We start from the raw sequence: 17,492 nt of genomic DNA, 5'->3' as shown, positions 1-17,492 counted from the left end.
TGTTCTGGGAACATCAAGAGGAGTCCTTTATGTAGAATTCTCCCCATCTTATCCCTTGGCACAGACCCTGGGTTTTCCAGTGGCAAAGTCCTACATCCACCACAGGCTCCTTGAAGACAGGCTACTTGCTCTTTTTCCCAATAAGATGGCAGACATGAACCACTCTTTCATTCTCTGGCCTCCCCGAGCCCCTGCCCTCCACCCTTCTACATCTGCAGCTTAATCAAGTATTTTTAAAAATATTATTTTATATCCAAATTTCTTTACCACAGTCCATCTTCCATCTCTACACACACCATGTTGAAGCATGTTTGATATTGACAATTACTACAGTGTAACATTTAATAATACAAAAAAAGACAAATAGCCATAACTAAATGAATACAAACACCAAAAGCAAATTTGTACTTGTCAATTATGCAAATGTCAACTTCAGAGAGATCACTATTTTTGAATTCCAAGATGTTTAATGTAAACTGTTTTACAAAAACTAATTATAAAACACAAAGACAATAGAAATATAAGTTATTTATTAATCAATCCACTTACAAAGCAGGTGGCTTAATGCAAGCTTATTGACATCTTCACATATGATCCATGGGAACATGTCTTCCACATACAGACAGTGGTGTTACTGACTGATGCATTTGCAATCTGGGACATATTAAGCATATTTAAACAAATAAAATTAGGCTATCCTGTATATGAAAGCATCTTGATAATATGCATCTTGAAGTGGATTAAAACTTTCTCCAAAGGAGAAATGTTAGTATGTTAACTTAACTTTATATTCTATATTATGCAGTAAATCTTAACTATTGAAATTAAAAATTTTAAATCAGTGATCGACTCTTGGTTAATGTATGAAGTGGGAGTCTAAAATCAGAGCAACAGTAGGTTGACAGTATAATTTGTGCCTCACAGTATCTGCAGATTTACTGTTTTCAAGTTTAAAGAGAAATAAAACAAGAGACATGTAGATTCAGCTAACTTTATTTATCTTTAAACTAATAAAAATCCCTTAAAAGTGATCCTGGGACCTTTAGTATGAATGCATAGATAACTGCTAATGACTGCAATTCTAAATCCTGACTGAATGTGTGTACAAAATCAGTGTAAGCAGATATCTTTACTACACGTGCTTAGCAGAAGACTAAACAAATTCTACATGTCTTCTTCAATTTCCCCCAAATTTTGTTAAATCTGCAAGTATGTACAATCCAGCTAATTGAAATTAATATTTAGTGTTTATCAGAGCTGTTTCACAGCAGCAAAAACTGAACCAGGGAAATAAAGTTTTAAACGAAGTAGGAAAAAGATAAATATAATCAGAACAGCAGTTTAAATGTATAATATCAATATCAACTCTCTGCATTGTGTTGAAAGGAAAAGGATACACCAAGAAAATTTCTATTGATCACTGGTGATGTGAATACCACCTGCATCTGATTGAATATGGTTTGTATTCTGTTCCCAGTATTAAGGATGGTATTTAACTCAGAACTCCATATTGTAAATATACAGCAGCCATTTTGTCCTAATTAAGGAATGTCTTAATACACAATATTATCATTTTCTAGAGGATCTTTATACATCAAACTAAAGTACATGATTGATTAAATTAAAGGTTAGTAATGGATCAAAAAAATTCATAATTCTTAAGACCTGATACTATGTAAAAAACAAAAAGACCACAAAATTCTACTTACTAAAGCAGCTAATCTTGCCTGCAAGTTTAGGGTCACAAGCCCATAATATGTGCAAAGAAATGCAATACAAGGAACCATGCAAAAATACAGTAAAATGATACAGGAAAAATGTCAAATCTAGAAAAAAAGTTTTTATAAATACATCAAAATCAACTGTATACATAAACTGTAGGTCTAGCATTAGTTGTACCATATAGCAGAGCCAGCACTCTAAGTTCAAGGCTTCCAAATCTGCGCAGGTAAGTCATGCCATCTTTGGTTGAACTGCAGTACCGGGAGGATGGGAATGAGAGGGAGGGCAAGAGTTCTGAAACATGGTGTCAACTTTCACTTGGCAGCTGGGCTTCAATGTCCACTCTGCATATGGGGCACTTCTTATTGGTAATCAACCACTGGTCAACACACACTTGGTGGAAAAGGTGCATACAGGGAAGGCGTCTATTATAGGCAAACAAAACAAAAAGCAAAATTAATTTTATGATAACTGCATGTGGCATTTCCTTTTAAACAAATGATACGGGTAATTGTAATGTTTTTAAGTTATTAGACATCTTCCTCTTCCATTCAAAACAATAGAACACCTCTCTAATAAGAGTTACACCTATATTAAATTAACACTCTAAGTAATACAGTGTATAAATGAACAAGATAATTGCACAGCAATGAAACCAAATCATGTAATATCTCAATAATTTTAAGAACAATTACACTGGCAATTAATGCTATTTTTGTTTCTATATGTGAGCCGCCAATATACTGAAGTTGCCAGTACCTTCTTTGTTATGTAATCATTACAAAATCATTACATTATTGAAGTGCTTTAAATATATATAATTTAATTCTCTCTCAATAACATCAGAATTCATATTATAAATATTTAGCAGCCATGTCATACTAATTAAGGGATTTAATATCAATATTATTTTCTATCTAGAGGATCTTTACATATTAAACTTAAGTACATGATTGATTAAAGGTTAATATATTGTTTATAACATAACTGTTGCATTAACTGTTACAATTACTTAATACTATGCTACTTTTATAAAAGTAGGTTAAAAGGAGATGTTTACTTAAGTACACTACACTAAGTTATCAATTAGAAATTGAGAAATAAAAAAAAAACTAGGAAACCCAGGGTAACATTAAATCTAAGTGTAACAGTGGGATATAAGTTACTGACTTAAGTACCCATTCCTACTTCCATCTACTGTTAAGAGTTGTCATACATTTTCAGACTTCCTAATAGTTTGCAAAAATAGTAGCTAAAAAGAAGTGTTGCAATTACTCATTATTGACAATATTGTCAATAATGTAAAAACTATCTTCCATATTTATAAATCTTCATTGGAAATACAATGTTCAAAAAAACCTTATATGTGATATAAAAGACAATTGTTTATATTTGTCTCTCGGCCAATTGAAAAAATATGACAAAATTATCCTTATAAATTAGGGCAACAAAATTACCATATGGTTCTGTTACATATATATAGAACCTTTATATATGGGATTATGTTACATTAGAAAAAAAGAACTAGGAACAAAACAATTACTTAAGAGATTATAAGAAAATGCCTAAAATTAATATTGAGTTAATATAATAACATTTTCTAAATCACAGAGTTGCAAGAAGAGAGTAGTCCTACAAGTTAAGAGGAAATTTTAAGATAAAATTCATTTATAAAAGATGCTATAGCCCAACTGGTGTTGAGCGTCCACCTATGAACCAGGAGGTTACAGTTCAATTCCTGTTCAGGGCACAGGCCCAGCTTGTGGGCTCGATCCCCATTGTGGGGTGTGCAAGAGGCAGCCAATCAATAATTCTTTCTCATCATTGATGTTTCTCTCTTCCTCTCCCTTCCTTTCTGAAATCAATAAAAATATATTTTTTTAAAAGATGCTGTAAAATAAATTGTATGGAGCTAAACTGGATCTCCCCCGTCTCAGCCTCAAAAGCGTCTCAAATTCTCCTTTCCCCAAGATTTGTAGAAGACAATTTTGACCACAAAATTTCAATGGCCGACTCATGGTGTGGCCCCAAAATAGGCAGTATATTTCCCATCCCTTTATTGGCAAGATGGAGGCTTTAATCTTTTTACTCTTTCACTCACTATAAGAAGCCAATTCTATATGTCAGAGATTAGTAACAGGGTATGCCAGGAATAATCTTTATTTAGTTTCTAGTCTACTTTTAAATAAATATAATCTCGTACAGTTTTGACAACAGATTTTAGATAATTAGCATCTAGTTACCTCACATCTTCACCTTCCTCTAAAATAGACAAACAGATAGTACATTTTTCCTCTGTGTCCTCCTCAGTCCCTTCTTCCCCATCTTGTTTGCAGTGCAGTTTCCTCTGTGAGAACCAATCAGTTGTTACCTTGTTAGTAGAGATGACATTATTGAACAACTGAGTAAAGTCTGTGTTTATTTGAAATACAAAATAAAACAAAACCACACATTCACCCACAACTTATTTCCCAGGTTCAACTGTCATGAATTAATGGATGACTTAAGTGACTATCACCAACTAAATGTTTCATTATGACCCTTAAATAATCAATCAGCAGCAAAATCAAAGTTAACAGAAATTCATTAGTTCGAAATCTATTATTTTTAATCCACAAAAAGGATGATACACAATATAAACTCTCACTGTCCTATCATGAGCATAGCTACATAAACTTTATTTTACTAATGAATGTTTCAAAAAAAACATTCAAATTAATTAATGCTAATTATAGTACTTAGCTTAGACAGTTGAAAGGACTTAAATTTAATGCTAATACCCCATTAATACACTTAGAAAACAGATGAAAACTACAAAGAATAATTTTCACAATTTATTATTCTCTGTACAGCACAGAACATTGTTTGTTGAAAGAAACTTATTTAACATGTCTATTTCACAACTTCTTGATATACTACTACATAAGAAATTGGGGATAGAATATTAGAAATGTACATTAACTAAATGTCCATCAAAATAAGTGGCTGGTTAAATTACGGAATTCTGTATATGCTATTAAATAAAGAATATGGGTGATCTGTGAATGAAGATACAGAATGAAAAGAGAATGTGCCAAACTATGTGCACAGCAACCTCTTTGTGTTTTTTTTTCAAAGTGGAAGAAAAATAAATACATATGCACATTATTATAAATGTATAAAAATTATTGAAAGATTACCTAAAAATCCTTAACCATTATTTTTCTTCTGAGACGAAAGACTGGTAACAGTCATCAGGGCAATAAACTTCAGGGTATATATTTTTTTATACTTTGAATATTTTTAAGTATATGTATTTTTGTTTTAATAATAAATAATGTATTTGTTATAATGCACAAACTAAAAAAAAAGGTCCATATTAAATTTATCCATTTTAATAACAATGTAGATGTTTTACAGAGTAAATTCTTACCTTTTTGTATTTATGTGGATATGTACATCTTTCAATTGTTCCCTGGGATGCTCCACGATTGACATTTCCTAATCTTTCTTCCAAATGAATCAGTTCCTGAAGGTGAAGAATAATTAGAATTAAAAACCAGGATGATTATTCCTTAAACAGCACTGTCAATATTGTAAAAGAAATAAAGTTCCATATTTATAAACCTGCAATACAATGCAAATAGTGTTCAAAAAGCTATTAGTGCCTGAGCAGTGTGGCCCAGTGATTGAGCATCAACACATGAACTAGGTGGTCACGGTTTGATTCCTACACAGGCCACATGCCTGGGTTGTGGGTTCAATCCCCAATAGGGGGCATGCAGGAGGCGGCCAATCAGTGATTCTCTCTAATCATTGATGTTTCTATACCTCTCATCCTTTCCCTTCCTCTCTGACATAAAAATACACATTAAAAAAAAAAGAAGTGGTATGGAAAAATTATTGTTATAGATTAGAGCAACATATTCCCACATAGTATTATGTAAGTCAGTATGTATGCATGTACAGCAGGGGTGGGGAACCTTTTTTCTGCCAAGGGCCATTTGGATATTTATAATACAATTTTCAGGCCATACAAAATTATCAACTTAAAAATTAGCCTGCTATATTTGGTCAAACATTTAATTAACTCACCCCTAATATCTTGGCAGGGCCTGACCAAATTATTTCGTAGGCCTTATACAGCCTGAGGGCCAGATGTTCCCCACCCCTGATACAGACAATGAAGTCATTGTAGTAAAAGAGGGAAACAAATCAAGCAATTTTCTAAGTCCCACTGACTCTAACTTACAAACTGACATGAAGAAACAAAATAAAACTTTAAACCATATTTAAATGATTTGTTCTTCTGAAAATTCAAACAAGGAGATATTTACTTATAAAACTAAATTACTTAGGTTTCTTTTCCTCCCACAATCCTATATAATGAAGAGGTAATATGCAAATTAACCCTCACTCCCTCACAAGGGCTGCCTATGACCAGGCCAGCAGGGGGATTAGTGAGGGATGACCAAATGACTGAACAAGCAGGCTGTGTGGGGCGACTAGGCCAGCAGGGGGAGGAGGGGAGCAGTTGGGGGCGACCAGGCCAGCAGATGGGGCAGTTGGGGGCAAGCAGTCCAGCAGAGGGGCAGTAGGGGGCGACCAGGACAGCAGGGTGGGGGTGGGGGCAGTTGGGGGCAACCAGGCTAGCAGGGAGGGGGCAGTTGGGGGTGACCAGGAGGGCATGGGGAGGCAGTTAGGGGCGACCAAGCTGGGGGGGAGGGGGGGGTGTTTAACTTTTAGGCCAGGAATCGGGCCTAAACCGGCAGTCAGACATCCCTCGAGGGGTCCCGGATTGGAGAGGGTGCAGGCTGGGCTGAGGGGAACCCCCCACCCATGCACCAGGCCTCTAGTATTTTTATAAAAATTAAGCTTAGTCAAAAGCATTAAGCCCCTGCCCCCAACATTTCATAGTATGGTTCTTTGTCTGATATTTATGATTTTGTACATTTCTATATTTCTTTATATTAGGTTATTTTCATTTACTCTTCTTTAAATGCTTGGGTAATTTTGGTTTTGTTTTGTTAATCCTCCCTGGAGGATATTTTCCCATTGATTTTTAGAGAGAGTGGAAGAGAAAGGGAATGACAGAGAGAAACATCGATGTGAGAGAAACACATCGATTGGTTGCCTCCTGCACACGCCCTGATCAGGGCTTGGGCCGACGCTCTATCCACTGAGCCAAACTGGCTAGGGCTCCTTGGGTAATTTTTGAACTAAGATTAATACTGTTTATAAACCACAGTCCCTAGAAGAAATATCAGAAATTCAGACATTTTACCGTCTTCTGCCTTATTGTCCAGTCACAGAGGCAATCCTATACAACTGTGAATACTAATAACACATATATTTTCTACCTACATTAATGATTCTGTGGCAAATAAATTCATTAATTTTATTACATACCTCAAAATTGCCCCTGAAAGGACCTCTAAATGACGTTCCATCCAATCCTGATGAAATGTAACGGATGTGAGGGTAGCCTGCCATGTCAGGAACCTATTTTAACAGAGGAGATAAGTTAAACCAATTAAGCACAGGCTAGAGTTCTACTGTTAACATTGAATAATTCAGACACTCAATTCTCTCCATTCACCTACTCACAAAATTCAACTTTAGTAAGTCTATATAATTCCAACTAAGCATTCTATAACAGGGTTAGGTTCCTCTTCAAATATAATCTTGTATATAATAGCTCTTAAAATGTAATTAGATGAAAAAGAAGAAACAGCTGTCCCAAGAAATAACAGCTTTCTTATATTTGACTACAGGCCCGATGCACAAAGATTCGTGCAAGAATAGGCCTTCCTTCCCCTGGCTGCTGGCACCAGCTTCCCTCCAGCACCCAGGACCCGGGCCTTAGCTCTGGCCGCCACCTTCCACCTTTGCTCTGGCCCTGCCGCCATCCTGTAGCTTCTGACATGCCCCACCTCCCCTCTCATAGCAGGTGTCCCACGTGGCCTTGGCCGCTCCGCGCCTGCGTGCACTGTCCAGAGGCCTGGAACAGCCGGGGCAAGGTGGAACGCCTGTGTCATCATCATGGCGATGACGCAAGTGTCCTGGCCTGGCCACCACCATCTTTGTCACATCAATTTGCATATTCCCTCCTTATTTGCAGTGGATGCTGCCATCTTTGTCGCTGAGTGTCAATTCTATGTCACTTTGTCTATGTTAATTTGCATATTCCATCTTTATTACATAGGACCCTTTGTGCAAAATGAATCCTAAGTATAAAACACCCAAACTTAAGACTGATAGTAGCCTAAACATAGAGTAAAATTTGCATAAGATTTTATCAGTTTCCAAGAGCATTATTAAACAGTATTAAGGAGCAAAAATGCAGAAAAATTTCAAACAAAACTTTATTTCCTGTCCTCTAAAGCAGTGGTTGGCAAACTGTGGCCCCTTGACTGTGGCTCTTCCACAAAATACCACATGCAGGCGCGCATGTACAGTGTGATTAAGGCTTTTGCATATGAAAGGCTTGGCCCTTTGCAATCTGAAAATTACCTAACAAACTGCAGCTGGTTCGGAGAGACCCAGAACTTCCAAAAGAAGGCCCAAGGCCCCACAGCAGCTTGCACTGCTTCACAGCTGGGCCTCATCTGGGCACCTCCAAACCCCAAACAATGAAGAGGAATCTGCAGATCTCTCCATAGCTCCTGCCGGGTAGCCTCAGGCAGAGGCTAAATTAGCACCTCCTTAGAAATCCAAGAGCCAGTGTACCCAGTGGTCAGAGTGGGACCATCCAGATTACAACTCCTCAGATCCATAAGGGACACACTGAGGGGGCAGACTCAGTGAGCACCAAAGCCCCACTGAAGCAAGTCTTGACCCAGAAGGGTGTCTTCAGCACAGAAGTTCTCCCACTGTAGACACAGCTGATTCTCACAGCCAAGTGGCCTGGAGGTCAATTCCTCCCAGTGATACCTACAACAATCAAGGCTTAACTACAACAAGACTGTGCACCAAGAGTGTCCACCTCAGGTAATTGGGGAGGCTGAGCCACTGGACCCTAGAGGACACCTAGCACAGAAAGCCACTCTATCAACACAGGGAAGCATAAAAAATGCAGAGACAAAGAAACAGGTCACAAATGACAGAAATGGAGGAAAGCAAACTACTAGATATAGAGTTCAAAACAACACTTACAAGGTTTTTCAAGAATTTTCTAGAAACCACCAATAAATTTAGTGAGACCCTCAAGAAATCTAGTGAGACCCTCGAGGTTATGAAAAAGGACCAACTAGAAATTAAGTGTACACTGACTGAAATAAAGAATATTATACAGAGTTCCAACAGCAGACTAGAGGATCCCAGAATCAAGTCAAAGATTTGAAATACAAAGAAGCAAAAAACACCAAACCGGAAAAACAAAAAGAAAAAAGAATCCAAAAATACGAAGGTAGTGTAAGGAGCCTCTGGGACAATTTCAAGCGAATCAACATCTGAATTATAGGGGTGCCAGAAGAAGAGAGAGAGCAAGATATTGAAAACCTATTTGAAGAAATAATGACAGAAAACTTCCCCTATCTGGTGAAAGAAATAGACTTACAAGTCCAGGAAGCGCAGAGAACCCCAAACAAAAGGAATCCAAAGAGGACCACACCAAGACACATCATAATTAAAATGCCAAGAGAAAAAGAGAAAGAGAGAATCTTAAAAGCAGCAAGAGAAAAAAAGTCAGTTACCTACAAGGGAGTACCCATACGACTGTCAGCTGATTTCTAAACAGAAACTATGCAGACCGGAAGGGAGTAGCAAGAAATATTCAAAGTGATGAATACCAAGAACCTACAACCAAGATTACTTTACCCAGCAAAGCTATCATTCAGAACTGAAGGTCAGAGAAAGAGCTGCACAGATAAGAAAAAGCTAAAGGAGTTCATCACCACCAAACCAGTATTATATGAAATGCTGAAAGGTATCCTTTAAGAAGAGGAAGAAGAAGAAAAAGGTAAAGATAAAAATTATGAACAACAAATACATATCTATCAACAAGTGAATCTAAATATCAAGTGGATAAATTATCTGATGAACAGAGTAAACTGGTGAATATAATAGAATCAGGGGCATAGAAAGGGAGTGGACTGACTATTCTGGGGGGGTGAGGGGTTTGGGGAGTGCGGGAAGAGACTGGACAAAAATCGTGCACCTATGGATGAGGACAGTGGAGGGTGGGAGGTAAGGGCAGATGGAGGGGTGGGAACCAGGTGGAGGGGAGCTATGGGGGGGAAAAAGAGGAACAGCTGTAATACTCTGAACAATAAAAAGATTTAATTTTTAAAAAATCAATATTGAAGTCCTGGCCTGGTAGCTCAGTTGGTTAGAGCTTCATCCCGATACACCAAGGTTGCGGGCTCGATCTCCAGTCAGGGCACATACAAGGATCCAATGAATGTATCATAAGTGCAAAAACCAATCAATGTTTCTCTCTCAAATCATAAATAAAAAATTTTGAAAAGATCAATATTGCCAGCAGATAACCTAACCTCCTACACATCTCCAAGGAGAATGAAAAATCAGACAGGAACTCTGACCCCCAAATTATTTAAACCTGTACTTCCCTATAAACCTCCCTAGTCTCCTTTTTCTAGCATTTATGAATTAGCTTCCTCTTTCTCCTCTCAAAGTTCATCTCTATAACCTGTTCCCATCTTCTCTTATTCTCCCACCCTGGGTATGTCACCCCTCTCTTCTATAACTTCAAACAAGTTCTCTTTAATGTTGTTATCTTAAACCTAAAATAATTCAAGTTTCTCTAAATTGAAGTTATCTTCTTGAACCTGAAATAATTTTCAAGCCTATTTCCCTTCACAGCCAAGCTTATATTCAATTCTAGTAGTTTATATAAATTTTTCATATTTTAAAAATATTTTTGTTGATTTCAGAGAGGAAAGGAGAGGGTAAGGAAGATAGAAACATCAGTAATCAAAGAGAATCATTAATCAGCTGCCTTCTGCATCTGCCCACTGGGGATGGAGCCTGAAACCTGCCCTGACCAGGAATCAAACGTGACAACCTCATTCATAGGTCTATGCTAAACCACTAAGCCACAGCCATACTAGGCTGTTCAAGTACTTGATATTCACTGACCTCACATTTTCACCTTCCTTACTGGAATCTAAGAAGCACCTGATTCTCCATTTTTCACTATTGCTAAAACCACTCTGAAAAAAGTCACCAATAACTACTCCAATGCCAAATAAATGCATTACATATTTTTCAAACTTTATTTTTTGGGGGTGAGACACTACTGACCATATTATTTTGACATTATTCTTTTTTTCTTATTAAAATCCTCACCTGAGGATGTTTTCCCACTGATTTTTAGAGAGAGCGGAATAGAGAGGGAAAGACAGAGAAAAATATCGATGTGAGAGAAACATATTGATTGGTTGCCTCCTGCATGTGCCCTAACCAGGGCCAGGTCGGGGAGAAGCTGCAACTGAGGTATGTGCTTTGACTGGAATTGAACCCAGGATGCTTTGATCCACAGGCCAATGCTCTATCCACTGAGTCAAATAGGCTAGGGCTGACATTATTCTAACTTTGTTCCTCCTCTGATTCTCTAGCCAGTTCTCCAAATCCTATTTCAAGTACAGTAGTATCATTCTTCACATTCTACATATTTTTCCTGGAAGTTTAATCTTCTTCCATAGATTCACATATTATGACAGATATGTGACACATATATATTATTATACTAGAGCCCCGGTGCATGAATTCATGCATGGGTGGGGTCCAGCTGGCTTGCCCCGATCAGGCTGGCTGGCCAGCTACAGTGGGTGTCATAGTGACCAGTCACAAGCTTTTTATATATATAGATATTGGCAGAGCACAATATCTCTAACTCAAGATATGTTTATGATTTGAAAGTTCAGACCATAAACTTAACTTCCTACTGGACATTCCACCTTGATACACACAGTTATTTAAGATTCAATATATCCAAAACCTAACTCATCTAGCCCCTTTCTTAAACCCTCATCTAATATTCTCCAACTCAGTGAGTGGCACCACTATGCACCTAATAATCCAAGCTAGAAATCATCCTAAATATTACTCAAATGTGTCCCATCATTTTTATGGCAACTGCTATTGCCTTTGTTCAGGAATTCATCACTTTACCTCTTCTACTATAAGTCTTAACTAGTTCCTTCCACCCTGAAATCTATTTTCCACACAACTGAGAAGGTGGTCTTTCTAATTACAAGCTGATTTAATCACTCTAAAACATAAATATAATCAAGATGTTCTCTTTTCCAATGGTTCATTGAGTACAAGTTTCTTGGCAGGGCAACATTATTTTGTATTGCTAAGTTTCCCTCACCCTTAAGATCTAGAAGTTCTAATTTACTTGGAGTTGCTTGACTTATGCTATTTGACAGCTCTTCTTTTTTTTAAAAAAATTCTTTATTAGTTAAGGTATTACAAATGTGTCCTCATCTCCCCCCCCCCCAATTAAACCCCCATCCTCCCCATCACACTCATGCTCTCATCCCCCAGTTGTCCATGTCCATTGATTTGGCTTATATGCATGCATACAAGTCCTTTGGTTGATCTCTTCCCCTTGCCTCCTCCTTCCCCTACTATCCCTCTGGGGATTAATAGTCTGATCGCTGTTTCTCTGTCTTTGGATCTGTCCCTGTTCATCAGTCTATGTTGTTCTCTATATTCCACAAATGAGTGAAATCATGAGGTATTTATCTTTCTCTGACTGGCTTATTTCACTTAGCATAATGAAAGATCAACGATGAGAATCATTGATTGGCTGCCTCCTGCACGCCCCCTACTGGGGATTGAGCCTGTAACCCCAGGCATGTGCTCTTGACCGGAATCGAACCTGGGACCCTTCAGTCTGCAGGCTGACGCTCTATCTACTAAGCCAAACGGTCAGGGCTATTTGACAGCTCTTTATAGGCTGTGGCCACTGTAAGAGCACCATTCTCAATTCCAAAGCCTGTTCAGAAGTCATATGCATAATAAAGCATCTCGGAAACCCTTCCCTGCAGTGTCTCTACCAGCACAAAACCAAACTACTCCCTTCTCTGTACCACTTTTATGTACACTTTTATAACTAGTATGTGTTATAAATAGCAAACTCAGTAAATTTTTGCTGAACTTGTTCTTTGGATCTCAAACTGGTATCAACAAAATCTGAATCTGTTCAAATCAGATACAGAGAATTAATAGTCCTGAAGACAAGAGAATAATAAAGTACAAATACATCAGAACAAATTACTATTATGAAAAATAAATCACGTTTTAATGACAATGGACCAAGATTGTCATCTTTGAATAAAAGAAAAAACGTAGTCATTTTTACATTAAGAAGAGTTCATTTTATAATACAAATACAGATTTTAATGTACCCAATACATTTTTATAGCAAATTTTCTCTAACAATTCTCAAGTTCTATTAAGACACCCACAACAACTAATAAATTAAAACACATCTCCAATAAAATATTTAACTTAGAAAAGAAGGAATACTTTTAGGAGAATATATCAGAATTTTGCAAATTTCCTATTTTACCATTAAAGGAAGTGCTCCTAATTGTAAGTGATGAAGTCGAGGTGGTGCATGGTAATGGGCCAAGTGAGGATGCAATGCTCCAGGTGTGTAAGTAGTTGCAGTCACTCCAGCTTCAATTCCCAGTTCCCTGGCAAAGGATGAGAAGAGTTTAACTTTTAGACATCCTTAGTGTCTTTATTATCAACAAAAATGAGGGAGAAAGTAATTTAAGTTTTAATGTACATAAGTTGAGAAAAAGATAAGTTAGCCCAAAAGATTTAACTCATAATTTCAAATTCATTGCAGAAATTAAAACTCAAAAATTCAATTCTGTGACCATGAGACCCAAAGCAATTTGGACAGTTTCACATCTTACTAAGGAAAGCAATACAGTTGACGCTTGAACAACATTGGTTGGAAATGCATGAATCCACACCCGTCTTGTTCAAGGGTCAACTGTATACTGAATGGTCCCTAAGGTTCCTTCCAAACTAAAAGTCTGATTCTACTTGAGGAGCATACAAAGCAGAGTTCACATTTTTGTTTACATGAATGTTACAGATGTTACAGTGGCTTTTGTTTGTTGGCATCAAAGATAATCAGAAGAGCAAACACTTCTGTAACTTATAAAGCAAGGGTATACAAAATTTTACAAATAGTAATATTGGTAAAGGCTAAATATACTCTCATTTTATATTTTGCCTCAAAAGTCAACTGTGGGTCAAAATCTCAACAACTGCCTACAAACAACTGTTTCAGAAAGAAAATTAAAGCAAATCTGCTTTCATTTCTCTAGGAAAAGACCAGAAACCTAGGAGGCTGGATTTCCCTTGTCAACAGCAGGGGTTAAGGGTGAGAAAGCAAATTTGAACACAACGGTAGATAAAAAAGTTGTGAAAAGTAGGATTCACTTATGGAGTTAACTTTGATGATAGAAACCCCTGAAAAACAACAACCAAAAAAGCTCTACTCTTGTTTAACATGGTTCCCTGATCCAGAACTCAAGCTCCTACTCTTTCATCTCCAGGTCTCTTTAACTCACCCATAGTCAGTGCCTCAAAGCTAAGCTGCAATTCAGTTTCTCCACATCATCCTTTTGTATGGCATTCCACTACAAAGCATCTCTTCCAGCAGTTTTACCACAAGATGCTGAGCAGAACTTTAAAATAAACAAGATACTGACCAGGCGGATCTCTCTGGAGCCTGTCGAGGATGTGAGGACATTGTCTGAGGCACATGAATATGATGCCCATGACCATAGTTTGGGTGCATCCTATGTGGATGGGGTGGGGGGCGTTCATGTGCCCGCCTGGAAACACAGAACATAAAAAGACCACTGGAAATAATTGAATAATTGGTTATTTCTTAATGTAGAAAACAATCTGGTATTAATAGTACAAACATCTATAGATTAGTCATAAAATTAACTATAACAATAAATTATAGAAATATAACACAAAATTAATGATTCATAATATATCAAGAAACCCTAGCCCACAAAATTCTTACTGCCCATTTATTATAATGCCTCCAATTCAAATATCATCCAAAGAAAAGGGCAATTTTAACATTATCTAGTATACCTTCTTTACAGTAGATATTTTGAATAGAATAGTAGGAATGGAATAAAAATATAATTTTAAAAATTAAATACCCCAGCAAATGCTGCAGGCACAAAGAGGTTATTTTATGTAAACATATAGGGCAAGAAAATGGAAGCTATTTGTTTGCTTCACTTTTATGTTATAACAACATTCATCCATTTTAATGGATAAAACTTTTAAGAGAAAAACATTTTGACCTTGTTCATTTTTTTTAAAAAACAGATGCCGAGTACATGTTAGCATCATTTGAATTAACATCTGAGAAAGTGTTACTACTCCAGTCACACTCTTTATTCTTCATCCCAGCTTATTATATCTTCTCTTTCTAGCCTTAAGTCAGTCGAACGTACAATTGTAAATGGCCATAAAGTTCTAAGTACTTATTTAAAAAAGTTCCAGGTAGTAATTCTTATTCTAATTCTTATTTTCTATTAGTTTTTAACATAGTTACAGATTTTGAATCTCTATTACAAAAAGTAATTTTCTAAATACTAGATGATCTGAATGTTAAATTGGCAACTTTCTATATAAAAGGTTACTATATTAGAATGGCAATAGCAGCCAGAGATTCTGGATATAATCTTAAATTATGTAACTAAAGCAAAAAGTTACACAAGTGCTAAGTCATTAGTTAGATCAACAGTTTTGCAAATACATTCTGTAAGGGCCAAGTAGTACATATTGTTGGCTCTTAGGCCACCTGGTCTCTGTCTCAACTACTCAACTTAGTCTTTGCAGTGTGAAAAAAGCCACTGACAATACATAAATGAACAGGTATAGATGTTTTCCTATAAAACTTTATTCACAAAAACAGGTAGGCAGAATTAGACCAACAGAGTTTACTGCGCTGAATTAGAAAATCAGATCCTGAATTTTCAAAAGAAAACAAAAAGTTCAATTATAGTTTTTGCATGTTTGTGGAGTACAATATTTTGATATTTAAATTTGTAAATAAAAACTAAAGAAGACTATTTTTTCAATACCAGTTGATAATGCTAATACTGTTCTGCCCTCTGGTTGATAATATATAAATCAAACTATATCTATAATAACGTTATATCTTTTTCCCCTGAACCATCAATTGTAACATTTATCTTTACTATGGAATACTGAGGAAACAGGCAAAGAAGGGATTGGTTTGCACAAGTAAATGACCCTGGATACTATCCTGAAAATGGTTTGATTTCATTAGATGACCTGATATAAAATTGTTTTGTCAACCTCTACAACTCAGGATAAGAGGAAGAGTCTAGTTAGTAAAGAATTAATTTTCTTTTAAATTGAGGATTTAATACAGTTCTATCACTTCTACAGGTTTTATAGTTTTAAAGACCAGTGGAGATAGAAGGGAATGCAGTAAAGTGTGATTATCTTTTTAAAAGTATAAAACCTACGTTGGATGCTGCATCATCCTCCTCCTTTGAACTTCCATCCTCTGCATTACTTCATGAGGATGCAGTCTCTGTGCTGGAGGTGCAGTGGCTGGAATATGGTGTGAAATCGGCTGGTGTGAGGGAGGAAGATGTTGAGGGATTGGTGCAGCTGCACTGGCTAAGTGAGTTGGGGGTGGGGGTGCCACTGGGTGAGATGTTGTATGAGAAGACATCTGAGAATGGAAAGCATGTACAGGATGAGGAATAACGTAATCCACTTGAGGTGGAGGCTGCGTCTGAGGAGGAGGGTTTCCATGAGAGTGGGGGCAGGCAGAGGCTTGATGATGAAGTGGTCTTGTTAAAGAAGCATCTGTAAAGAAACACACAGGCACCATGCAGTTGAGCACTTATTGCTATTACCCATCCCTACTGGATTTTACAAACATATTAGCACATACTTAACTTTTTTTTAATTTCTTAAAGTATTACAAAGAGTATTACACATGTCGCCTCCCGCCCACCCCTTGACATTCCCCCGTCTAGCACATACTTAATTTTAATGAATACTTTATCAAGTCTGTTCAATTTCGCTCTGCATCCTTTCTTGGAATAATCTTAGATATATTCTCATGTCAATACATATATCTTCACTTCATTCACAGTCTCACAGCATTCTATTATGGGAACGTACCAAGATTTATTGAAGAAATTGCCATTGATAAAAATTAAAAGCTAGCTAAAATTAAAGTCAGAGTAAACCATGGACTGTAGTTAATAATAATGTATCAATATTGTTTAATTAATTTTAACAAATGTACTATAATAATGTATGATATTAGTAATAAGGGAAACCAGATGTGGGGTATATACAAACTCTGAGCTACTGTCTCAATTTTTCTGTGAATCTAAAACTGTTCTAAAAAATAAAGTCTAATATTTCTTTAAAAATTGAAAGCAACCCAAATGCTGTAATACACATCTGTGTATGGTCCTCCTATGTTGCTCACTCATATGTGCATGTACGTAAGTGTATATGTGCGCACGCGTGCACAGAGACATTATTCATGGACAATTATTGTAGAATAAATTCCTATAAGTATGTCTGAGTCTAAGAGAATAATCTAGATACCAGTTGACAAAATACCCTTCCCAAAAGGTTACAGAAATTATATTTCCACTAACAGTACATGAGTGGGTCTGATTATCCCTACACTATCAATAAATTTTTAAGATGCCAATCTGAGAAAAATCTTCTATTTATTAACCACTTATATTTCTTCCCAGAAATATCTA

General features: G+C 36.6%; 1 protein-coding gene across 13 annotated transcripts in view; it reads right to left on the bottom strand.

Annotated features, from left to right (window-relative positions):
- Positions 1-508: 508 nt before the first annotated feature.
- The window catches only part of RNF111 (ring finger protein 111), a 105,341-nt gene continuing 88,357 nt past the window's right edge, over positions 509-17,492 (bottom strand). For 4 of the 13 annotated variants that reach the window (XM_036303084.1, XM_036303065.1, XM_036303113.1 and 1 more), the window contains 7 exons: positions 16,221-16,569; positions 14,406-14,558; positions 13,244-13,370; positions 7,111-7,203; positions 5,135-5,230; positions 3,966-4,093; positions 509-2,147 (listed from right to left, as the gene is read on the bottom strand). In XM_036303084.1, the coding sequence (XP_036158977.1) occupies positions 2,030-2,147; positions 3,966-4,093; positions 5,135-5,230; positions 7,111-7,203; positions 13,244-13,370; positions 14,406-14,558; positions 16,221-16,569 (1,064 nt within the window). In that variant the 3' untranslated portion in view covers positions 509-2,029. Of the gene's footprint in view, positions 2,148-3,965; positions 4,135-5,134; positions 5,231-7,110; positions 7,204-13,243; positions 13,371-14,405; positions 14,559-16,220; positions 16,570-17,492 lie in introns of those variants that run through there. The other 9 variants (XM_036303095.1, XM_036303122.1, XM_036303103.1 and 6 more) reach the window with 6 other exon arrangements.

This window comes from Myotis myotis, unplaced genomic scaffold, assembly GCF_014108235.1.
Source record: "Myotis myotis isolate mMyoMyo1 unplaced genomic scaffold, mMyoMyo1.p scaffold_m19_p_1, whole genome shotgun sequence".
Lineage (NCBI taxonomy): Eukaryota > Metazoa > Chordata > Mammalia > Chiroptera > Vespertilionidae > Myotis > Myotis myotis.
Note: the sequence above shows the minus strand (reverse complement) of the source record. Positions and strands in the feature narration are given on the sequence as shown.